A 24,539-nucleotide genomic window follows, 5' to 3' on the forward strand; every position below is an offset into this window, starting at 1 on the left:
AATAAATAAATATTAAAAAAATAAAAAAAAGAATGTATGTCAGCAATCTTTACTTTTGAATCAGCACTGGGAGTTTTACCAGTGATTTATTGTCCTGGATATGATTAGGTTATCTCCTGGCCTGGTAGTGGCTTGTCTTTACGTTCTTTCACATAAAAGAAGGACAGGGGCCTAAAATGACTTTTCTTACGTCAAGAAAGCTATTAAGACAGGGAAACTGAAAGACTCCATAAAAATCTACTTTTGTTCCTTTTTCTGCATCTATTCTTGCAACCTCACCCCACTTTGCACAAACCTTGTAATGCAAATCATGTTTGTCCACCTTTAAAGGGACAGGAAATTAATGATTTCTCTAGAATAGGTAACATCTGAGGAAGGACCAGGTGAGAATGAAAGGAAGAAATTATTATATGCATAGTCCAAACCACTAGCGCTAGATATCTAGATACTAAGGCCCCTTGACTCCAAGGAATAACACCTGGACCCCGGTCTTTGTTCTAACCGGTTCTTGCTTCCTGGATGTCTGAGGGGGACACGTACAGCAGACAATCACCCTCAATGAAACCCCCCAGGAACCGAAAAAGAACAAAGATGAGAGTCACGCTACTTTCTTTTCCAAGTCTCCCAGATGCTTCGACTGTATCTGCTTTTTATCTTTAATGAACTCTGCTCTCACTTCCGGCTGGGCTGGTGGGCGTTTGATTTCCATCCTGCCCAAAGCTAAGGATTCTCATGGCCGGTCCTGCAGGAGTCCTTCTGGGTCCTCTGGCCCAGTCTGTAGGCATCACTACATCTGGTCTTTCTTTTCCCCAGGACCCCTAACTCTTTCTGCTTACAAATCCAGCCAATTCTGCAAGCATGTTGGACATGGAGTACCTATTTCCTAGCAATGGTGTCTGTATTACAGTATCATTATGTTACAGGAGGGTGGGAGAGACGCTAGTCCTTGTCTCACGGAGTCGAAGAATGAATCTCCAGAACAACAGTGAGCAAAACGATAAGGTTTACTGAGGGAAAGTATAAAGCTCTCCAGGGTGAGAAGGGTCACAATTGGGTAGCCGCTGAAGATTTTTGCCCCTGCCTTTTTAATCGGGACCTTATCATGAAGTTTGTCAGACTCCACGCATAGCACTTAGCCCAGGCAGGTCCTGAATACATTCATCTTACCCCCCCCCCTTTTTTTTTTTTTTTTTTTTACCATTCTCTGCTGCTGCTTCTTCAGCCTCCCACTTGTGCTGCTTCCTACCTCCCTGAAGGTCCTTCATCTCTCCCTGCCTAATGTTAACCCTCTCCCTATTCAGATATATGGACTCTACATCTGGACTGCCTAGGTTTGAATCCACTATTTGCAAGATCTGAAACCCTAGGAAAGTTACTAAACCTCCTTCTGCATCATTTACTTCATCTGTAAAATGAGGAAGGCAATACCTACTTCCGAGTTTTGTAACCATTATTAGTTAATATATGAAAAATGCTATCTGTTTGCCATTAGCATTAATTGTGTCAAAACCGGAACAAAGACATTGCATTTTTAATTATAAAAAAGGGGAAGCTCGGGGCACCTAGGCCATTCCCGAATTCTGAGAGGTCTCAATTATTAAGGTCAATCAGCAGCCTTACTTAGAATTCCGTTTTAGGCAGCCAGGAAACCAGATTAGTTTTCCAAAAGGAAGTGCCCTTTGCATCTATACTGGTAGAGCTGCCAAGAATTCCGTGGGGTGGGGGGCGGCGCTTTTCCCCGGGCTGTCTGGGGTTTGCTGGGCGCTGCAGTTGCTCCGGGTGGGGCAGCTGCAGGGCCCGGGCGGAGGCCTTGAGCCTGTTACTTTCGCCACGTCCGCCTGGAGCACCACACAGTACCCTTTCCCTCCCGCTGCCGACCGCGCGGCACCGCCTCCTGCTCCCGCCCTCAAATCACGAAGGTCTCCAGCGGCCTGCTGCGTGCTGGACGTGACAAATTAAAACCGCACGTCCCACCAGTGTCCTCGCAGACGGACAGCGCCTCAGAGCAATGGCAGGGCGTCGGCGCCTTCTAGCCGCGGCCAATAGTGGCTGCTATGCGCAGCGCGCGGGAGGGGAAAGGGAGGACTGGTAGGCGGGGCGGTGTGGCCTGAACCGCTCTCTGCATTCCGCACGCTACTAGAACATACGTCGGCCGCTTTCTTCTCCGCTGTTTAAGCCTTCAGCCTTGCTGCCGTTGAATTGCCAAGATGTCGCTTTCTAATAAGCTGACTCTGGACAAGCTGAACGTGAAGGCGAAGCGGGTCATCATGAGGTAATTCTGCACATCTGCTCATGCTCCCTCAAGGGCTCTGCTGCCGCGTCTCTGGCCACAGCCAGCTTGCTTCCTTTTCTGCCCTTTTCTGCCTTTTCTTGCTTTAGTCCTTGGCCCGGCCCCGTGGGTTCTAGCCCTGCAGAGTGAGGCTGCCCACCATTGTGGCTGAGGCTTTGCTCCAGTTTTACGGTTTCTAATCACTTGCTCCACCCGAGAAAGGGAGCCGTTTTTGCCCTTTGGAGGTGGCTCCGCCGAGGAAGGGCTCATTTCCGGGACCCATTTTGCCCTCCTTCCTATTCCTGAGATGAGGTTCCATCGTCTCCAGCTCCCAGCCGGCGAGGTGAGATGTAATGCTTAGCCTGCAAATCCCTAGGCCCCAAGAAGGGGACCTTGAAAGGTCATTTGGTTAGTTTCCCTTCCCCCACCGCCCTAGACCATCCCAGATAAATAAGAAAAGGCCCACAATCCAAAGGTCACTGCACAAAAGGAAAAATTTCCCTGAAGAGGTTATTTAGATGTTCAGGAGTAACACCCCCTAAAGCATTGGGGATGGGAGGGTGGAGTGGGGTGGGGTGCACAGAAGGAGGCCCTACAGAGCTTATGTAACAGGCCTCTCTACATGCCACCGTTGGACTACAGGCCATGCATGGGGTTTACATCAGAATTGTGACACATGCTGGGTGATGGTAGAGCAGGGTGTGGTTGCTCATTCTTTTTTTCCAACCTCACCTCACAGGTGGCTAGAGAAACAGGATATTAGAAGTGACGATGACTACCCAGGCACTTAGGGGTCTTTTACTCTGCACATGTGGAACCCTGGTCACTTAACCAACATGGCTTCTCCCTTGTATGCCCAAATTGTATGGTGCATGGAACTTTTGCGTTTATCCTTTTTGTAACCTACGGTATATTTGCATGCCAGGAGCAAAGTGCAGGAGGACAGTTAGGTATGTAACTGCTGGACTTGACTGTTGATATACCTTGATAGGATCCAAGGATGGTGCATTTTGGGAGTCACAGGGCTTGCATTGATAGCGTTGTGCAGTCTTGTCCTTTTTGGGAAGTGGTTGATTGATGGACAGGCATGTGAATGGCGTGATCCCACCCCTTTCCCAATTTGGGCTGGTTCAAGTGAGGGCATCTTTTGGATATTAACAGACACATTAGGCAGTAGAGAATCTCCCTTTACCCTAGGCTTAAATATAGGAGGGCACTATGAATTTCATAACTCTGGGCACCGTAAAAGTTGATGCAGCTCTCCCTTTTTCTCTAATTTCATTATGGCCACTATTAGTTTGCAAGTGGCCTTCTCTGTCTTGTTGTGGAAATAGAAAAACAGTATCTTAGGGCCATGAAAAACACCTGGCATCCACATTTTCCCAAATGATCTAGGCATTTGCACTCTGGACAAAGTAGGAATCAAAGCCATCCTGGTATTAAAAATGGGCCCTTTCTACCCTTCTGATGATCTTAAGGAAAGGGGATAGATTCTATAAAAATCGGCCAAGTGGATGTTGGCATGCAACCGGATCGTAGGTTTTAATTATTGCCTCTCATCTTCACTGGGCTCAAGGCTGACCTTTCGAGATAACATACACCAGCTGGAAGACAAGGGGTGGGGCGTCACGCTTGCTGGTCACCTTCCTGCAATTGCAGTCTTGGGCTTTATTTTCTCTCCTCAGGGAAACTGGTTTGAGGAATTAACTGGGCTGTTGGAGAGTGAGACTTTAGGAGGTGCTTATCTTTTCTCCCTCCGGACCCAACATGAAATAACTTGCTGTTCAAGGACTCAAAGTTTCACTTAACACAGATTAACCCTGAGCCTTGAAATGATTGGCTAGTCCTGTTTTGCTGATGGAAAATTACCTGTCCAAGGTCACTGAACTAGCAAATTGGTGGCAGAGCTGGGACTAGAATTTGGGTCTCTTTGGCTGCCAGCCAGATCCTGTGAATACTCACCATTGTAAACAAGGACAGGTTAAAGACTGTCTGTGAAGGTTGCAATCCATATTCTTCCCCCCCCCCCCCAGGATAAATTCTAATTATTTGGCCTGAGGACAAGAAGTTACTTTGTTCTCTATTAATGTATCTCTTTTGAATGGAGTCACATTTTGTAGGACTACTTTTTGGAAGAGCCTAGGCCAGCTATGCCTTGTCAGCTCAAATTTCTTCTTGTTTCGGTGCCTTTATGTGGTGGTTGCTGGCAGTGACTCAGAAATGGGGCCTCCTGAGTGTGGCTTCCCTTGCCTCCTCTCTTTGTCCTGCAAAAGAAAACTCTGGTGTTTGCTGAGTCTTCTGGCTCCTGCTTTGAATTGCCCGGGGAAACTGACTGATTTGTTGGGGAACTTCAGATAGCCAGAAACCTGACTGGGTAATTACCAGGTTCCACCTCCATTTTTTTGGTCTCCAGTTGACTCTATAGCCTTTTGAGTAAACTTCCTGCTTCTTTTTGCAATGTCACTTCCTTTCTTCCTATCAAAGATTGCCAGTCTTACTCCTTTGCTGACTTGTCAAGCACTTCCCTTTTACCTGCTCCCTCCACCCCTGTTTTGTTTTAAACCTGTGTTTCTTGAACCTGTTGTAACTTGTTAAGCAACAGCTTTGATGTAGTGGAAAAAGAAATGGAGAGGAAAAACTGAGCAGAGAAAAAGTCTTTAAGATGCTCATAATACCCCAATTTTCCAGTCAGAGGGTATTTCCAGTGAAGCAAGAGTGGGCATGGTACTCTTGAGAGCTTTTAGTGGGCCTGGAGCCCTGAAATTGCAGGTGTTAGAGACTTGATATCTTACTTTAAATCAATATTTTTGACATTTTATTTTTAAATACTTACAGATTCACAGAAGGTTGCAAAAATAGTACAGAGAAGTCTTTGTTCACCCAATTTCCCCCAGTGGATACATCTTACAAAATTCTGGTACAATATCAAAAGTAGGAGGTTGACATTGGAATAAAGTGTATAGTTCTTTGCTGTGTTATCACACAAAGGTTGTGTGTAACTCCTACCACAGTCAAATTACAAAACTGTCTTGTTTGGTCACCACCAAGCCCTCCCTCATTCTACCCCTTCAGAGTCATGCACCTTTCCCCCACTCCCTCCATTCCAACGCCTGGTAACTACTGATCTGTTCCCTGTCCCTAAAATTTTATCATTTCAACAATGTTACATAAGTGGAATTACACAGTATATAACCTTTTGGTATTGGCTTTTTTTTTTCACTCAGCTTAATACCCTCTATTTATCCAAGTTGTTGCATGTATCAGTAGTTCATTCTTTATATTGCTGAGTAGTATTTTATGGTATGGATGTTGCACAGTTTGTTTAGCCATTCACCCCTTGAAGGACATCTGGCTTTTTTTCAGTTTGGGGCTATTACAAATAAAGCTGCTGTGAACATTGAATATTCATGCACAAGTCTTGGTGTGGACATAGGCTGTCATTTCTCTTGGGTAAACACCTAGGAGTGGAATCACTGGGTCGTATGCCTAACCGTTTGAGGAGTTCCCAGGAAGGTTTCCAAAGCAAGCACACTATTTTACATTCCCATCAGCAGTGTATGAGCGATAAGTTTTTCTGCATCCTCACCAGCATTTGGTGTTACTGTTTTTTATTTCAACCATTCTGATAGTTGTGTAGTGATATCTGAGTTCACGCCTGAGGCTAAGTTCAGGAGTGTTTCAGGGAAGTGGAAATGGAAGGGCTGCCGATTTTACATAGAAGAAGTGGAATGTGTAGGTAAGAGTAATTTCTGTGGTGGAGTCCTCAGAAAGAAGCTAAAATCAGAGCTGTTGTTGAGATTCTAGGAGATGATGAAAGGAGGTAATCCACAGGCAATGAGAAGGGAGAAGTCCAGTTCTCATCAGTAAGGTGTGCCATGGCAGCTTGGATAGATGACACAGATTCTTGAGTTTTTCTGCCCAAAGAATTTCCTCCCTGTAAGGGAGGGAATAGGGAGCACTGCAAAGGTTGGCTTAGGGCTCAGCCTGTTGCCATTAGTGCTTTTGACCACAGGCCTTTCTGGGAGCCTGTAAGAAGGAAAATGACACAGGCAATGGGATACTCTGTCTTCTTTGGAATGTACTTTAAGGCTGGCAGGGGCCTTGTTCAGGATATTTAGAGAAGATGCTTGGAATCATAATCAAGTAGCCCGAAACTGAGTAGAGTGTATTTCTGAGCAGAGGCATACTGCTTTTATTTTTGAAGACTTTTAATTAAAATGTTTGAACATAGAATTATTCCTTCAACCCACCTTTGGAATGGCTGCTCTTCAGTGATGTAGATTGGAGTACTGTCCTAGGGGATATAGGAAATTGGTGGTCTTCTTAATAGGTCTAGGATTTTGTAATTGTCTGCCAGGCCTCAAGCATGGCAGCGGTCTTCTCCACTAGGTCATACCTTCCCTGCAGTGTGTGACTTGCTAGCTGTTTTTGTAATGGTTGAAGAAACATTAACATACATAATAATAGCTGCCATTTGTATGGCACTTACCATGTACCAGGTACTCTTCTAAGCCCTTTACAGATCACTAACTCATGTAATTCTCACAATAACCAAGAGGTAGATACTATCATTCCTCTTCTATAGATGAGAAAGAAAGAAATTTAAGGAAGATTTTGCAGGCAACACTTAGACCCTACAATCAGCTATACCATGTAGTTGTTTTCAGTCAGATTGAATTAGGCCTGACGTTCCAAGGAGTTCAGAAGAAGAGGGGAGGAATTATTGGTTCTTAAAAAATGAATAGTAAAGCAGTAATCTCTGTTGGGTGACAAAGGAGAGAAATTATTTGCTTGTGCCATCTTGATCACTTCTCTTCCAATTGCCTATTTGTCAGGTAGGCAGGGTCACATGTTCCACCCTCTCCTATCAGGTTTTTTGAAAGAAGGTATCTTATTTTTATTGTGTGTTTTGCTTGAAGAATCCTGTGAACTCGGTCTTCAACACTGAGTTTTTTCTGGTCACAAGGCCCCAGGCTTTCTCCAAAAAGAATGATACTCAATTGATGTGTTTTATTTTTCCAGTTACTTTTTTCTTTTTAGTGATGTTAGTTACCTTCACTAGGACCCAGAAATAATACCAAAGGAATCAGAATCAAGATGTATTCCTTAATTACCCCTTACCTATCCAGCTGCCATTTATTATTAGCTACTATCATGCTAGGTCCACATAAAAATCTTTTTAGATGGAACTGGTTTTAGCTTCCCAGGACTTCAGGGCTAGTTCCTGTGATTTCAGTTAGGTTTGATTTTTATTTTTAAAAATTCCTTTTTTAGAGTATGAGATATATACCTAAAAGGACACAAATCATAAGCTCAAAGGCTTATCACAAAACGAACACATTTGTTTAATCACCCTGGTCAAGAAATACACTGTAACCCCAGAAGCACCCTCTGGTGTCTTATCACAGGCCCTACTCCCACCTTCCTCTCCATGGCTAACCACTGTCTTGACTTCTAATGGCACATTATTTTGAAGGTGGATTTTGAACTCCCACTTTATTTAACTGGTTCACTAAAAGTGCCTCTCCTAATCTTTGCGGGAACAACAAATCGAATGGATCATGGCTCTAAACCTGAAATTTTGTTTCTTTTTTAGAGTGGACTTCAATGTTCCAATGAAGAACAACCAGATAACAAACAACCAGAGGTAAGGTCTCTGCTAAACCTTGAGCTTGGTTTAAGATGTGTGTGTGTCCATGGCTAAATAAGATGAAATGGTTTTCTTTTCTTATTGTAGAACTATGGTAAGTTAAGCCATATATTCTTGGCTTTCCACAAACCCACTCTCTGGTCTGTTTTATTATAAAAATGTAAAAATTGGGATAAGTCATCTTAAGAAAGTGATTTTTTTAATCTCCCCATGTTTTGAAAATTTGAAGGATTTGGGGTTATGCATTTTTAAAAAATAACAAAAGTCGAAGGTTAATTGGCTTCCCTTGGAAAATAAAAACTGTGCAAGATGATTTTTTAACACTAGTAATATTTAAGCTTACGTGTATTTTTCCACATGGCCCAGATACAATCAGTTTTTGAGAATTTTGATGTAAAGGAAAAGACTTCCGAAGTAATATTTTCAGTTAGTTTAGGCTGTTCTAAATATCCTGGCTCCAAAATCAGGAGCAGAAATTTTATATGATAGTATTGCTCTTAATGTTTTTATTTATTTTGAGGGAGAGTGAGACCTTGTGAATGCAGGAGAGGCAGAGAGAGAGAGAGAGAGAGGGAGGGAGGGAGGGAGGGGGAGAGAGAGAGAGAGAAAGAGAGAAAGAATCCTAAGCAGGCTCCATGCTGACAGCACAGAGCCCAACACTGGGCTTCATCCCGCAAACTGTGAGATCATGACCTGAGCAGAAATCAAGAGTTGGACGCTTGACCAACTGAGCCACCCAGGCATCCCCCCCTTTTTTTTTTTTTTTTTAAAGTTTTTTTCAACGTTTTTTATTTATTATTTATTTTTGGGACAGAGAGAGACAGAGCATGAACGGGAGAGGGGCAGAGAGAGAGGGAGACACAGAATCGGAAACAGGCTCCAGGCTCCGAGCCATCAGCCCAGAGCCTGACGCGGGGCTCGAACTCACGGACCGCGAGATCGTGACCTGGCTGAAGTCGGACGCTTAACCGACTGCGCCACCCAGGCGCCCCATCCCCCCCTTTTTTTAAAGTAATTTTGGGGTGCCTGGGTGGCTCAGTCGGTTGAGTGTCCGACTTCAGCTCAGGTCACGATCTCGGGGTCCGTGAGTTCGAGCCCCACGTCGGGCTCTGGGCTGATGGCCCGGAGCCTGGAGCCTGCTTCCGATTCTGTGTCTCCCTCTCTCTCTGCTCCTCCCCCGTTCATGCTCTGTCTCTCTCTGTCTCAGAAATGAATAAACGTTAAAAAAAAAAATTTAAAGTAATTTTTAATTTTAAATGAAGGGTTTGAGCTGGAAAGGTGTTTTCCAATGATCTAGAGCAGTGTTGTCTAATAGAAATCTGAGCCAGATATAAAGTTTTCCAATTGCTCCATTAAAAATGTAAAAAGAAACCAGTGAACTTAATTTTAAATAACATATTTTATTTAATCCAGTAAGTCCAAAATAATGATCTCAATATGTAATCAATAAAAATTAAAGGGACATTGATCATTTTTGGTAGTAAGTCTCCAAGATGCAACATGTATTTTAATAGCACTTCTCAATCTGGACTAGTCGCATCTCTAGTATTTAAGAGGCACATGAGGCTAATGGTTACTTATTAGACAGTACAGGTCTAGACCCAAAACATTTTCAGATATTGGCCCCAGAGTAGAGTCTGGCATTCTACCAAGTACATCCCTGCTGCACCATAGTGGAAGGTCTTTGTTTTATACAAGGCAGCTCTGACCTTTCTTGATTTTCATTTTCTGCAGCACACAGAAAAGATAGGAAACAAGCTTATCAAGGTATTTCATGAATAAAAGGCAGATAAACATGTCTGCGTACATTTTTTCATTTTCAGAAAATGTGTTGAGTTCACAAACTGAAGCATTAGAAATAATAGAACTTGCCAATAAGGGATAGCCTTGAAGATTAATTTGTTTTTTTGGGCAAACTTTGTGCCTAATGAAGGTTTCTTCTTTATTTGGTATTAGTGAGTTTTTATATATGTCAAATAGCATAATACATTTTAGAAACATAACTTGGCTTTTTATTCCATTCTCTGCTGCAATGTCACCTTATCAGAGACTTTCCCTGGCCACCCTGTCTAAAATCCCCTCCACTACTATTCCCCAATCATTGTCTCCCTACCTTTATTTTTTATGCAGCTCTTATTACCACCTGATACACACACATGCACACACATACACATATTTATATATATACGCACACATATATATAATATATATATACATGTATATACATGTATATACATATATACACATACATACTTTATATATATACATATATTTATTGTCTCTCCATTAGAATTTCACTTCAGTGAGAGCAGAGACTGTTTTTATTCACTGTTATATTCTCATAATCTGGAAAGGTAACTGGTATAAGAAGAATTCAATAAATATTTGTTGAATAAATGAATGATTTTCTTCATTATTAATTTTAATTTCTGAAAGACTGGCAAAAATGTAAAGCTTGTATTAAATCTTTAAAAAAATTTGACATGTTTAAAGGGAGTTTAATAACTTTTTGGTTAAACTATAGATAATGTGATACATTATTTAAACTATGTTCTATGTAATGTATTTTTTCCTACAAAAAAAGTGCCTTAGGATCTGTAATGAGTGCAAAGAAGTTACTACATATTTTTATTTTTAATTGTTATTTATTTATTTATTTACTTATTTTTTAATATGAAATTTATTGTCAAATTGGTTTCTGTACAACACCCAGTGCTCATCCCAACAGGTGCCCTCCTCAAGAAGTTACTACATATTTTTAAATTTTCCTCAAATTTCTTTTAATGGTGCTAAGATTTGGGAATTTTATTTTTTTTGTTTTTTTTTTTAATTAAAAAAATGTTTATTTATTTTTGAAAGAGAGAGAGAGCGTGAGCGGTGGGGTGGGGGCAGAGAGAGAGGGAGACACAGCACAGAATCCAAAGCAGGCTCCCGGCTCCCGGCTCCCAGCTGTCATCACAGAGTCTGATGCGAAGCTTGAACTCCCCAACTGCAAGATCATGACCTGAGCCAAAGTCAGACACTTAACCGACTGAGCCACCCAGGTGCCCCAAGATTTGGGAATTTTAGATTTCTTCCTCAGTCACATAAGAGGGATGTTTCAGGGGTCCCTAAGACCACCCCCATATTTGGTGACTCACTAAAAGGACTCACAAGCTTAGCATATAGTTCTCACTGCTAAGGTTTATTATTATAGTGAAAGGATGCATGACAATATCAGCAAGGGGAAAAGACAGATAAAATCTGGAGAAATCCATGCAGGGGCTTCCAGTGCTCTTTCCCTCCAGCAGTGGAAAATGCAGTAGTTGTATGTGTTGTTTCTGCCCAGAAAAGCCCATTAGAGACTCAGCCCCCAAGATTTTTATTGGGAGCTGGTCATATGAGTGCCCACTGCCTAACAACCAACAAAATTCCAGACTCTTAGAGGAAAGCAGGTGTTCAGCATAAATCACCTAGTTTGTACACTCTAGGAGCAGTGAACAGCCCATGTCAGAGAGCCAAGGGACCACTTTGAAAGCCAGGTTCTCAGACACTGGCCAGGGGCCAACTTTGCAAGCAAGTCTTTCTAAAGATAGCAGCCTCAAGCCTGCTATATTAAATCTTTTCTGCCTAAGGGGCAAAACAGGATCAGATGGAACAATCCTAGGTGGAAGGTTAGCATCATAATTGATTTCTTTCCCTGAACATGAACATGAGGACCATCACTGAGTTGCCAACAGATTTGAAGGAATTTAAGAGAAGAAAAAGGGCTTTATATTTTATGAGACCATAAATAAAATAGTTCCCACTAATTCCTAGGAGTAACCTTGCTCTACCGCCTGTCTGTTTTTGGTTACAGAATCAAGGCTGCCATCCCAAGCATCAAATTCTGCTTGGACAATGGAGCTAAGTCAGTTGTTCTTATGAGCCATCTGGGCCGGCCTGATGGTGTCCCCATGCCTGACAAGTACTCTTTGGAGCCAGTTGCGGTAGAACTCAAATCTCTGCTTGGCAGGTAAGTGCCAGGGTCTGGAGCTGGTGGACTCTGACAGGAGATGTTGTGAAGCATGTTGTTACTGTTTCTTTCAGACTGCTCAAGTGTCTCCATCTTGTGCTCTCCCCAGGGATGTTTTATTCTTAAAGGACTGTGTGGGCCCAGAAGTGGAGAAAGCTTGTGCTGACCCAGCTGCTGGGTCTGTCATCCTGTTGGAGAACCTTCGCTTTCATGTGGAAGAAGAAGGGAAGGGAAAAGATGTTTCTGGGAATAAGGTAGGACCTGGGACTTTGACATTACTGGGGGTGAGGAGGGCTGAGTCTGTAGAAGACTGAAGAATAGAGGTAGTTCATGTTTATTTTTTCCTTACACACCTTTTTATTGAAGTTTAACACACACCTATATATATATATATGTATATGTATATGTATGTATATATACACATATATACACACACATAAATGCATAGCTTGATGAATTACCACAGAGTACACACGCCTGTGTAACCACCACCTATGTCAAGGAATAGAATATCGGCTATACTTGGGTATGAGTATTCAGTGGACATGCTTTTGCAGTTGTTCCTTTGGTACCCACTTGGCCTATGATAACATGAGAAATCTGACATTATGTGATAATCCTACTTGGGCTATGATTCCCAAGTGCTGAGAGCAGACATTCACAGGCAGTTGAGGGGGTGGGTGTCTATGCTCTACCAGGTGTTCCTCCAACAGAGCCAGTATTAGATTCTTTTAAGACTGGGACAGTTTTCCTTTTAAGCAATAGGCCCTAATGTGTTATGGAAGGACAATGAATGTTCTTATTTAGAAGGGGAATTAATTTAATGGTTGAGCTTAGTACTCTTAAAACCATAAATTAAATGTGATATAATTGGGATTTTCTTATAAAAGAATTATGTGAGCAGAAAAAGTACTTTCCTAAGTCAAGTGGAAAGGGACTATTTGGGAAAATTTGTTGTAATTGGGTAAATGATGTTCATGATGACAGTGCCTTGGATTTAAGGCATTTTTTTTTATGCAGTGTAAACCATTTTTTTAAATTCTCTTTAAGATAAGTACAGGTATTATCATCATTTCATAAAGAAATTTAAGTCTCAGAAAGGCACTCATTTTACTAAAGTTAAAGGCAGTGGTGCTGTTGCTGGGCTTTATATCTAGCTTAGTCCTTTAGATCAGCAAACTTTTTCTATAAAGGGCCAGATGATAAGGCTTTGTAAGCTGTACAGTCATGACTGTATATGATCCTGTTGGAGTTACTCAACTCTGGTGTTGTGCAAAAACGACCATAGTTAAAAACCACCCAAAACAAACAAAAAAAGAGCAACTGTAGATAATCCACAAGATAGATTACTATGACCTGACAACCATAATTCAAATATTAAATGAAAAGCTGGTTCTTTGAGGATGATTTAGAATTTGCCTATTGGTAGAAGAGAAGCTGAAGTCATCCTTTAGAACTTTCCACTCTTAAGGTGTTTAGTGTCTTGGGGAACAAGATTCTTTGAGGCTAGTATCTCAATCTCCTGTTGTACTTCTGGTGTTTCTTTTTAAATTTTTTTAACATTTTATTTATTTTTATTTTTTGAGAGAGACAGAGTGCGAGCAGGGGAGGGACAGAGAGGGAGACACAGAATCCAAAGCAGGCTCCAGGCTTTGAGCTGTCTGCACAGAATCTGATGCAGGGCTGGAACCCATGAATGTGAGATCATGACCTGAGCCAAAGTTGGATGCTCAACTGACTGAGCCACCCAGACACCCCTCTGGTGTTTCTTAAGGTCATCGGAGTACCAGCTTTCAAGCAGTTTCTTTTCTTAGCAACTCAGGCCTTATCCTGCCTTTGGCATGGTCTTGGTACAGTAGTAGGAGTCAAATGCTGACCTCAAATTTTGTGCCCTTTTAGAGTGAGAATCACTTGCACAGACTCTAGGACTTCGAAGTGGTAGCAAATAGAGGGAAAACCTGTTATTCAGGGAGTGATGAACTAACTGTGCTAGACTATGACATTTTTAGTTAATTAACTTTGCATTTAAACACACATTAGTGTCAAGTGTCCAGTGGCTTTGATGCTCGAAATTTCAAGACCCAGTAGTAAGTTCAAAATAGATAAAAACAACAACAAAGCAGGGACATAAGAGTTTTCCTTCTTCCAGTGTACCCACATTGGTCTTTTAGGAACATTTTATTTATTGGCAGATAAAAAATGAGAAATGGGTTCTGAATATTGTTAATTTCTATAGTGCCTTTTTCATGAAGAGCTTCAATTTGCCCCCTTTTTCCTTAAACAGTTCTTAAAGGGGTTATCATGTCTTTAATAGATGAGAAGATGTCGGGGACAGAGATCAACTTGCCAAAGGTTTTCACAGTGAATTAGTGTTAGAGTTGGGCCTAGAACCCAGGTGTCCTGCCATTTGGGCAGTGTTTTCATTACTACACGAATAATCTTCCAGTCACCAAGGGCAGGTGATATTCCATTCTAGAAAGATTATGTGGGTTCTGCAGTCTTTAATTTTAGCATTTAGGGCCCCTGCATTCTTTGGGTCATTAGAGGAAAGCCCCTGTTCTTTGTGTAGCCTCCTTCACTTTGAAACACAGGGGAGTGGGATTGGCAATGGCTAAAATAAACATCTGTGCTGTATATTCTTCAGTGCCATGTTCCCCCATGCGTTTTTCTTGGTCTCTTTCTGGAGATCTTTGTCCATCCTTCCATCCTGCTTTAGGTCCCTTTTTTTTGGGTGGGGGGATCCCTGGATCCCCCTTTCTCTTAAAAATGTCTCTCTCAAAAGTGAGACTTTTTTTTGAGAGAGAGAGAGGGTGTGAGTGATGGGCAGAGAGGGAGAGGAAGGGAGGAAGGGAGAGAGAGAGAGAAAGAGAGAGAAGCAGGGCTCACCTGATACAGGGCTCGAACTCACAAATCATGAGATCATGACCTGAGCTGAAGTCAGATGCTTAACGACTGAGCCACCCATGATGCCGAGGTGACATTTCAAAGCCATGTTTTACTTCTAATTTTGCTTCTCTTTTTGGTAGAAGTATATTTCTTGTTTTCTTAGATGCCTAACTTCTAGGGAAGATTCTATAAAATACAGCCTTTTAATATATATAAAATATTTCTGAGGTCCTTTTCTGTTGCCATGTGTCCACCTGCCTTCTCTGTCCCAGGCTCATGAAGAATATGTGTGAGGGCCTCTCCCTTTGCAAAAAGGCCGTGGTATCTAGAAGCCTGCGTCAAGTATAATCCTGACTTTTACAAGGATATGTTAAAATGATGATATGAGTCAAGCTAAGGAAAGGGAAAGATAATCAGAATCTTGTCCTAGGAGTTGGGGAGAGGTCAGTGGGATGTGATTAGCTTTGTGTGACTAGAAGTTAAGCCATGGTTCAGGAATCTTAAGTTTTCAATTTGAGGCAAGATGATGGAGAGCAGAATGTAGAAGTGACCAAAAGACCTGGAGTATTTGGAAAAAGAAATATATCCTATTGCTTGTTGTGAAAATTGCTGTCCCACCAACTCTGGGTCTTTAGAGATGTTCAAAAGGACTCTTGGTATGAAATGCTTTTATAGTTGTCTTAGGAGCAATCAACATTTTCTGTTTGTTTTTGTATTTTTGTTGTTGCAGGTTAAAGCTGAGCCAGCCAAAATAGAAGCCTTCCGAGCTTCACTTTCCAAGCTAGGAGACGTCTATGTCAATGATGCTTTCGGCACTGCTCACCGAGCCCACAGGTACTAAGAGTCTTATTTGATGTTGAACTGGGAACAGTAATCCTCTCTTTACTGGAATAGCCCAAGTTCTGGGTTGTTTTTGGAGATTTCTGTGAGTGATGTATTATATAGAACATGATCCTTTCACCCTCTGTTTCTAATTGGAGCTTCCAATTAGAGTGTGGTTCTTTTTTTAAAAAAATTTAAATGTTTATTTAATTTTGAGAGAGAGAGAGAAAGAGAGACAGCGCAAGTAGGGGACGGGCAGAGAGAAACGGAGACACAGAATCTGAAACAGGCTCCGGGCTCTGAATTAGTAGCACAGAGCCCGAAGCTGGGCTTGAACTCACAAACTGTGAGATCATGACCTGAGCCGAATTCAGATACCCAACTGACTGAACTACACAGGTGCCCCTAGACTGTGGTTCTTGTTGAATATCCTTGGTTATTATTTTATTGAGGAAATAAAAGTGAAACATGTTGAGAATTATGGAGCTTTTTGTCAAGCTTTAGGAAGAGGTTGCTCTTAGGATATTTCAGGTAGAGTCCTCCCTGTGTTAAAATTGTAAGATCAGAGTCTTTTAAAAGTTGTTTATTTATTTATTTTTGAGAGGGTGAGCACAAGTGGGGGAGGGGCAGAGAGAGAGAGAGGGAGATACAGAATCCGAAGCAGGCTCCAGGCTCTGAGCTGTCAACGCAGAGCCTGGCTTGAACCCATGAACTATGAGATCATGAGCTGAGCCGAAGTTGAACGCTTAACCAACTGAGCCACCCAAGTGCCCCTATAAGATCAGGGTCTTATGCTGTTATTAGGAAGCAATTGAAGAATTTTCTCCTGTTGTCACCAATTGGCTGATTTGCTTATTATGGTTAAACCCTTGACTTGAAGACTATTAATTGGGTATCTTAAATTCTACTTAAGGTCATTGCTTTTTACTTGCTCCCTTTGGCCCTGCTCTATTAATCAAAAACCTTATGTGTTTTAATTGCAGTTTAAGATTGAAAACTGTGAAAGTATTTCAACGATAAGGAGATGGCCTCTAGAATTGGGAGAATTGGTAAGGGATTGACCAAAATTTAAATATCTCTGTTCTTTTCTAGCTCCATGGTGGGAGTCAATCTGCCACAGAAGGCTGGAGGTTTCTTGATGAAGAAGGAGCTGAACTACTTTGCCAAGGCCTTGGAGAGCCCAGAGCGACCCTTCCTGGCCATTCTGGGCGGGTATCAAGAACCTTTCTGAGATCATGTTTTAAATAGTATATTTGCCTGATAGTAGGCCATGACTTGGGTGGTTTTTTGTCAGAAAGCACAATCAAAGTGGGTAACTGAGGAGAATTTAATAAAGGGACTATCTATCTACCACGGTGTAGGTAGGGTTCAGGGAAACCCCAAAAGGACAGTACAGTAATCTGGGGCTAGACACAGCCATCACAGTCCCTAGGCCTGAAGGGACAAAGAGAAGAAGTGGTTATCAGAATCCAGAGAGGGTAGTTGTGTGGAGAGGGCCCTCTGATGGAAACTGTAGCCTTGGTCAGGGGACATTGGGATAGCCAGGGAAATAAATACTTTCATCTCCCTTCAGTCTTCTGATGTTCCCTCTCCCACTTCCAATTGGCTGCAACCCAACTGGAAGCCAGAGAGCCCCTTGATGCAGTCCATGCAGGTCAGCCTCCTGGGACAAAACAGGGCCCAGAAGGAGAGCAAGTGGTTTTGGAGGGAAGAATGGGAAAAATTTACCATAGTTGCTCATCTTACTATTTTTGAAGCCTTTGAGCCTTTCACATACATATAGTATGGCAAGAATAACCATGAAAATCCCCTCATATGTATTTAATTTATCCTTTGGAACTCATTTCCCCTAATTATATACCTTTTCATATTTTCCCCTATGGGGAAAGGTACCACGTAGATAATGATATTCTAATGGCTTAGTTAGAAGTAGAAATTTCAGAATTGCAAAGGTTAAGAGGCTAGGAAGATAGATTTTAGGTGATAGAGTGGGCACAGGGACCTAGTGTACTGCTTGGATAAGATAACTTCCTGTCACTTGGCATGGCTATCTAGGTAGCACCCTTGTTATGGCTGGATGCCACTGACCCTTCTGTGAGCATGTTTTCTTTTTTCCATGGGATTGAACACACTCAGCATTTTCCTATGAAAGCTGACTCTGGAGTTCGGTGTCAATTTCAGGTAGCATAGTTGCTCTTCAGGCTTCATGAGCCCAGTTTCAGGGTCCTAAAAATAATTCAGGTGGGTACAGGTTGTCATCTGTGTCCTAGAAGTATTGCCCCTCTTGTGCACTGAGTTATAAAGGTCACACTCTTATCTTTGCTGCTCTGGAGATTAGGATTTGAGCTTCTCTTCTTCATCCTTCTGTAGTCCTGTAATATGGTAATGAGTGCCACCTAGTTGTTATGGTTAGGTTTTAGGCTGACCCTGAAATCGCTGTTTTGGGGAAAGTTGATGTGGAGGGTCTTTTTTCGCCACCTTTCTTCCAGTGTAGTCTTAGACCATTCGCAGTTTGGGGGAAATTTTACATTTTATTTAAAAAACATTGTGGAAGCACCAAACATGTACAGAAGTTGAGAGAACAGTGTAATCAGCCCCCAGGTACCTAATACCTTGCTTCAACAATTACTGACATTTTTGTCAGGAGTACAGCATTTTCAAGCAAATCTTAGACATATAATTTCACTTAATAGCTCAGTATGTATCTCATAACTGATCAGATTTCTTTTTCAGTAACCACCATGTTATACTTAATACAATTTAACAGTTTTCTTGCTGTCATCTAATATCAAGTTTGTATTCAGAAGTTCTTTGTCATCTCAGAAATTATCTTTTTACAGTTGGTTTGGTTGAATAAGGATCCAGATGAAGTCCATGCCTTGAGTTTGGTTGTTAGGCATATTTTATTCTGTAGTAGTCTTCTTTTCCTTATTGTTTTCATTCCATTGATTTGTTGAAGAAGCTGGGCACTTGAGCTGTAGCATATCCATCCCACATTCTTCAGAAGAGATTGAGTCTCTTTCCTTTTCTCCCTCTTATTTATTTTCTCTCTCTTGTGCTCTTGCTCTGTGTGTGGGGATAGTAGTTAATCCATGTTTAACCCTTGGTGGTGACCAGTCTTTACAAGGGAGATAAACAGTCTCTTGCCATTCAGTACCCCATGTCACTGTTGTTTTGAACCTCCCTCTCACAAATCATAGCATAGGGCCTTTCACAGGGTAGGCATCATCTTGTTTATTGAATGAAGAGGGAAACAGGCCCAAGGGGATCTCTTGTTTGTTTCAATGGAATTTATATATATAGGAGTGTTTATGTTTAGTTTTTTTTTTCTCTCTCAGGGAGCTGAAAGGTAGGTCTGTATTTATTGTTTTATTTACTTATACTAGAAGCTCTGAAGGTGTAGAGGTCTTTGGTTTTTGCCCACTGATATTTCTCAAAGACCTAGAACACTGTTTGGCACAGAGAAGGTGCTTGATAGATGTGTTGAGTTAAGTGGTCCAGTAGAATCATAAATGCCATAAACCACATGTCCCACCAACTGAACATAGATCTAAGAGTGTGGATACCTGTTTTTGCTCAGTATATAGTTGTTTGGTATATGATCTGATCCCTTCTGTAGGGTTGGGACAGTTTTGAGTGGGCTCAGGGATCCCACAGTTAGCAGTCTTGCTGAAGTATAATTAATTAGCTGTCTTGACTTCTGGTTTTTGTGGGTAGAAGGCAAACTAGACCTGTTTGGGTCTCATGGTTTCTTTAGACAGTAGGTCTTTTTCTTTTTTCTTTTCTTTTCTTTTCTTTTTTTTTCTTTTCTTTTCTTTTCTTTTCTCTTTTTGTTCTGCCAGAGTGTGAATGGGGGAGGGGCAGAGGGATAAAGAAGCTTAAGCAGGGTTCATGCCGAGGCCCAGCATAAAGCCTGATGTGGGGCTCGATCCCAAGACTGAGATCATGAACTGAGCCAAACTCAACTGTCAGATGCTCAACCGACTGAGCTACCCAGGCGCCCCAATAGTAGGTATTCTACATCCTTTATGTTGTAGAAGTTTTCTTAGAAATAGATTGGCCTTTTGGGTTGAAGAAACATAGGGCAAAGTTAGCTAATACTCTTTTTCTTCTTCCAAGTTTTTATTTAAATTCCAGTTAGTTAACATACACTGTAATATTAGTTTCAAGTGTAGAATTTAGTGGTTCATCACTTATATAGAACACCTAGAGCTCATCACAAGTGCCCTTCTTAATACCCATCACCCATTTAACCCATTCTCCCCACATACCTCCCCTTTCCAGCAACCCTCTGTTTCTTCTCTATAGTTAAGAGTCTGTTTTTTGGTTTGCCTCTCTTTTTTCTTCCCCCATGTTCATCTGTTTTGTTTCTTAAATTCCACACATGAATGAAACTGTATGGTATTTGTCTTTCTCTGACTTACTTATTTTGCTTAGCATGATACTTTCTAGTTCCATCCACATCATTACAAATGGCAAGATTTCATTTTTTTATGGCTGAGTAATATTCCATTGTATGTATATACCACATCTTTATCCATTCATCAGTCCATGGACGTTGGGCTCTTTCCCTAATTTGGCTATTGTTGATAATGCTGCTATAAACATCGGGGTGAATGGATCCCTTCAAATTAGTACTTTTGTATCCTTTGGGTAAATACCTAGTAGTGCAATTGCTGCTGGGTTGTAGGGTAGTTGTATTTTTAACTTTTTGAGGAACCTCCATACTATTTTCCAGAGTAGTTAGCCAATAATTTTGTCACTTGGAGGATATTTCCTTGTTCCTATGCCTTGGTATAAAAACTCAGGCACTATTTAATACCACTTCCTTAGTCCATCTGTTCTTTTGGTGATGTTCTTGCTTTCCCTTCTAGAGCTAAAGTTGCAGACAAGATCCAGCTGATCAATAATATGCTGGACAAAGTCAATGAGATGATTATTGGTGGTGGAATGGCTTTTACCTTCCTTAAGGTGCTCAACAACATGGAGGTAGGAAACCAATGCTAAGTGGATGTGAAATCGCTCTCCATGAGAAATAGGTTATGTAAATTTAAAAAGCAAACCAGCTTCTGACATGAGCCCTAACAAAACTTCCATTTTTATTTATTTTGAAAGTTGTTTTTCTTTTGTCCTGGAATTGTTTCTTTATATTGTATTGTACCTTATTCCTATGCTTTGTGAGGTAATCATGTTCTTAGTGCAGAGGCTGATCTTCATCTTGGCTCCTGTGTATAGATTGGCACTTCTCTGTTTGATGAAGAGGGAGCCAAGATCGTCAAAGATCTGATGTCCAAAGCTGAGAAGAATGGTGTGAAAATTACTTTGCCTGTTGACTTTGTCACTGCTGAAAAGTTTGATGAGAATGCCAAGACTGGGCAAGCCACTGTGGCCTCTGGCATACCTGCTGGCTGGATGGTGAGTCATTTGGGTGGTTGGTAATATGAGTGAACAAAAACATTTTGATTTCATTCATTCATTCATTCATACATTCACTCACTTCTTCACTCATTTATTCAACCAACCAGCAAACATTTTAAAAGAAGCTCTACAGGAAATCTCTGTCAGAGAGGGCTCTAAGTGTAGCAGTGAGACCCTCCTCAAGAGAGAATCCGTGGGGGGGGGGAAGCAATGGTATGATTGCTGCTGTCTTCATCAGTAATGTGGGGGCAAAACCATGTTTTGTTTCCTCGTTTATTTAAGGTTTATTAAGTACTTGACTATGTGCTGGGGATGGTGCTATGTACTATCATGATTTGGACTGTTCTGGATTATGTTGTTACCTAGAAACCTATATAAAAATCTTATATGAAAACATTAAGATAGAATTATACTGATTATAAAGAGGAAAAAAGGTGTGTGTACATTAAAGACTAAATAGTTGATTGTAGTGTTCTGTACATATCATTTTTTAGAGAGAATGTGAACAGGGGAGAGGGGCAGAGGGAGAGAAAAAGAGAATCTTAAGCAGGCTCCACACAGCCCATGGCTGGACTTGGGGCTTGATCCCATAACCCGGGGATTTTAACTGCTGAGCCAAAATCAAGAGTTGGATGCTCAACCAACTAAGCCACCCAGGCACTCCTCCACATATTATCATTTTAATAGCTGTATAAAATCATATGTTGACAAACTAGTTTGCTTACTCATTTTCCTTTTGTTAAGCATGTGGATATTATTTATTTCATTGTTTCTCAAAGTGTGGTTCCAAGAATAGCAGCATCAGCAACATTTTGGAACTTGTTAAAAAAATGCAAGTTTCAGAGCCCTACCCCCGATTTACTGAATCAGAAACTCTGGGAGTTGGGCCCAGCAATTTTTGCTGGAACAAGCCCTCCTTGTGATTCCAATGCATGCCAAAGTTTGAGAACCACTGAATCTAGATAAGCATTTCTCAACCTTGGCACTATTGACATCTCAGGTAGTTTTCGTTGTGGGGGCTGTCCTGCACATTGCAGGATGTTGAGCAGCATCCCTGACTTTTACTCGCTAGATGTCAGTAGAATCTCCCCCTTCTTCCCAAGTTGTGACAACCAAATGTTTTCATACATTGCTACATGACCCCTGGGGATGGGCAGAATTGACCCTGGTTGAAAACTACTGATTTAGTTCTTCACAGTCATAAATAGTGTGGTTAAGAATGTTTTTTTTTTTAAATCAAATAACCTGAGGTTTTCCCTTGCATTTGATCTTCCATAAAGGGCATGAGCAGGTTTATAATTTTAAAGACTGAAGGGTATCTTTTGGTTCTACAAAAAACTCTTGTGTTCTGCCTTGAGTTCAGGTCTTGGTGGAGGTGGTATTTATTTCTGTAAGTAGCTTTTCTTGGTAGCTCATCTTCTTTAACTCTGCCTCCTAGGGCTTGGATTGTGGTCCTGAGAGCAGCAAGAAGTATGCTGAGGCAGTTGCTCGGGCTAAGCAGATTGTGTGGAATGGCCCTGTGGGCGTATTTGAATGGGAAGCTTTTGCCCAAGGAACCAAAGCCCTCATGGATGAGGTGGTGAAAGCCACTTCCAGGGGCTGCATCACCATCATAGGTAAAGGATCCTCTACAAAGTTAATGCCAGTGTGATCTGACTGAATTCTGATCAGCAGGAAGTAGAAGGGAAATGATTAACTTTTAGTGAGCTTCTTGCTGCCAGTTGAATCTTGAGAGCTGAACGGGTGTGTATAATCCATGGAGGAACATCTTAATGAGATGGAGTTGGGGGTTCGTCAGCTATCTTTGGGCTTACGAGCATACTGCCTTATAGTTTGGTGCCAATACTTTTAATTTTTTTTCTTTTCTCTCCTTTTAACTTGGCTTTCATTCAACAGGTGGTGGAGACACTGCCACTTGCTGTGCCAAATGGAACACAGAGGATAAAGTCAGCCATGTGAGCACTGGGGGTGGTGCCAGTTTAGAGCTCCTGGAAGGTGAGATTCTTCTGTTTCTAGGCTTGTTTGGGGGAAGGTGGGGGGTTATGTGGTGAGAGGTGGGTAGAATGGAGTGGAGCTAGTAGGTAGTGTTGTCATTACTGTTCATTATTAGCTGGACAGTACAAATGGAGGAACTTCAAATAAGGCTCCTAGCATCCATTTTGGGTTGGGAGGGGCAGAGAGGAAGACTTATTCCAGAGAGGTTACACTCTAGTAGACCTGGGATCCAAAATGTAAAAGTTAACCAACTCTTGGTCGTAGATCTATCCTAAGGAAGAGCAGACATGTTATTGGGACATGTTGGGAAGATAGGAGGCATATCTGGCTTCATGGTCCTATAGTAATGCTGTCTGTGTGTGTGTGCTTTCTCAAAAACAGGTAAAATCCTTCCTGGGGTGGATGCTCTCAGCAGTGTTTAGTACTTTCCTGCCTTTTGGTTCCTGTGCACAGCCCCTAAGTCAACTTAGCACTTGTTGCATCTCTACTTGGCATTAGCTAAAATCTTCCCCCATGTCAAGATTCAGCTAGTGGCCAAGAGATGTAACACTAGGAACCCTTAAAACAGTTGCACGGCATCTCAGCTCTTCTTTACTGCACCCTGGATTTGCCTACATTCTTCAAGATACCATTTGAATTTCTTAGTGACTAAACCATTGTGCATTCTAGATTGCATATATTTATATTTTGCCTGTTAAAAGAAAATGAGCTGTGTTAGCTTCTTTTTGAAGTAGCTTATTCTGATTAACTTTGTCATTGTTTCACTGCTCAGAATGGAAATAAGATGATACTCTAATGGTAGGTAGGGAGACAAAGTTGGTGATCTATTCAATAAATAATAAAAGTATCCATTGAAATGGGATTATTTTTTTCCTGTCATACTTTGTTAGGTTGAGAACAGAATCTTGAGGGAAGAGATCAAATCAGCTACATTGTGAATGCAAGAGACGGGGCAGCAGTGGTGGGGGAGGGTAGGGGAGATTAGATAAATGTGTACTTTTAAAAAATGTTTATTTTTGGGAGAGTCGGGGAAGGGAAGAGTGAAAGGGGGAAAGAGGATCTGAAGCAGGCTCTGAGCTGACAGCAGAGAGCCTGATGCGGGTCTCAAACTCATGAACCATGAGATCATGACCTGAGCCAAAGTTGGCTGCTTAACTGAGTGAGCCACCTAGGTGCCCCATAAGTGTGTACTTATTTTATTGAATCCCTACTTTATGGCAGATAATGTGATAGGTGGTTTATTTTTTTGTTTGTGTTTTAAAGACAGTGAATGGGCAGGGGAGGGGCAAAGGGAGAGGGAGAGAATCTTAAGCAGGCTCCATGCCCAGTGCAGAGCCTGATGTGGGGTTTGATCTCAGTGAGATCATGACCTGAGCTGAAATCAGGAGTCAGACACCTAACTGACTGAGCTACCCAGGCACCCTGGTGCTTTATTTTAGATTTTATTTTTATCTGTTACACATGACCATAATTTAAAAACGTCAAGGCTTATGACAACAAAATAG

General features: G+C 41.6%; 1 protein-coding gene across 1 annotated transcript; it reads left to right on the plus strand.

The window, feature by feature from the left end:
* The first annotated feature begins 1,980 nt into the window (after window positions 1-1,980).
* PGK1 (phosphoglycerate kinase 1) lies at window positions 1,981-23,581 on the plus strand. The gene is made up of 11 exons (XM_049643999.1): window positions 1,981-2,272; window positions 7,866-7,916; window positions 11,758-11,913; window positions 12,023-12,167; window positions 15,530-15,633; window positions 16,714-16,833; window positions 20,496-20,610; window positions 20,857-21,036; window positions 22,478-22,655; window positions 22,936-23,034; window positions 23,416-23,581. The coding sequence occupies exons 1-11, from the start codon at window positions 2,208-2,210 to the stop codon at window positions 23,454-23,456; spliced, it is 1,254 nt and encodes a 417-aa protein (XP_049499956.1). The 5' UTR covers window positions 1,981-2,207; the 3' UTR covers window positions 23,457-23,581.
* Window positions 23,582-24,539: the final 958 nt, after the last annotated feature.

This window comes from Panthera uncia, chromosome X (assembly GCF_023721935.1).
Source record: "Panthera uncia isolate 11264 chromosome X, Puncia_PCG_1.0, whole genome shotgun sequence".
Classification (NCBI taxonomy): Eukaryota; Metazoa; Chordata; class Mammalia; order Carnivora; family Felidae; genus Panthera; species Panthera uncia.

Coding starts and splice junctions, on each gene's coding strand:
- PGK1 (XM_049643999.1), top strand. CDS start 2,208: ATGTCGCTTTCTAATAAGCTGACTCTGGACAAGCTGAACGTGAAGGCG. Junction 12,168..15,529: donor AAGATGTTTCTGGGAATAAG/GTAGGACCTGGG, acceptor TTGTTGTTGCAG/GTTAAAGCTGAGCCAGCCAA. Junction 20,611..20,856: donor AGGTGCTCAACAACATGGAG/GTAGGAAACCAA, acceptor TCCTGTGTATAG/ATTGGCACTTCTCTGTTTGA.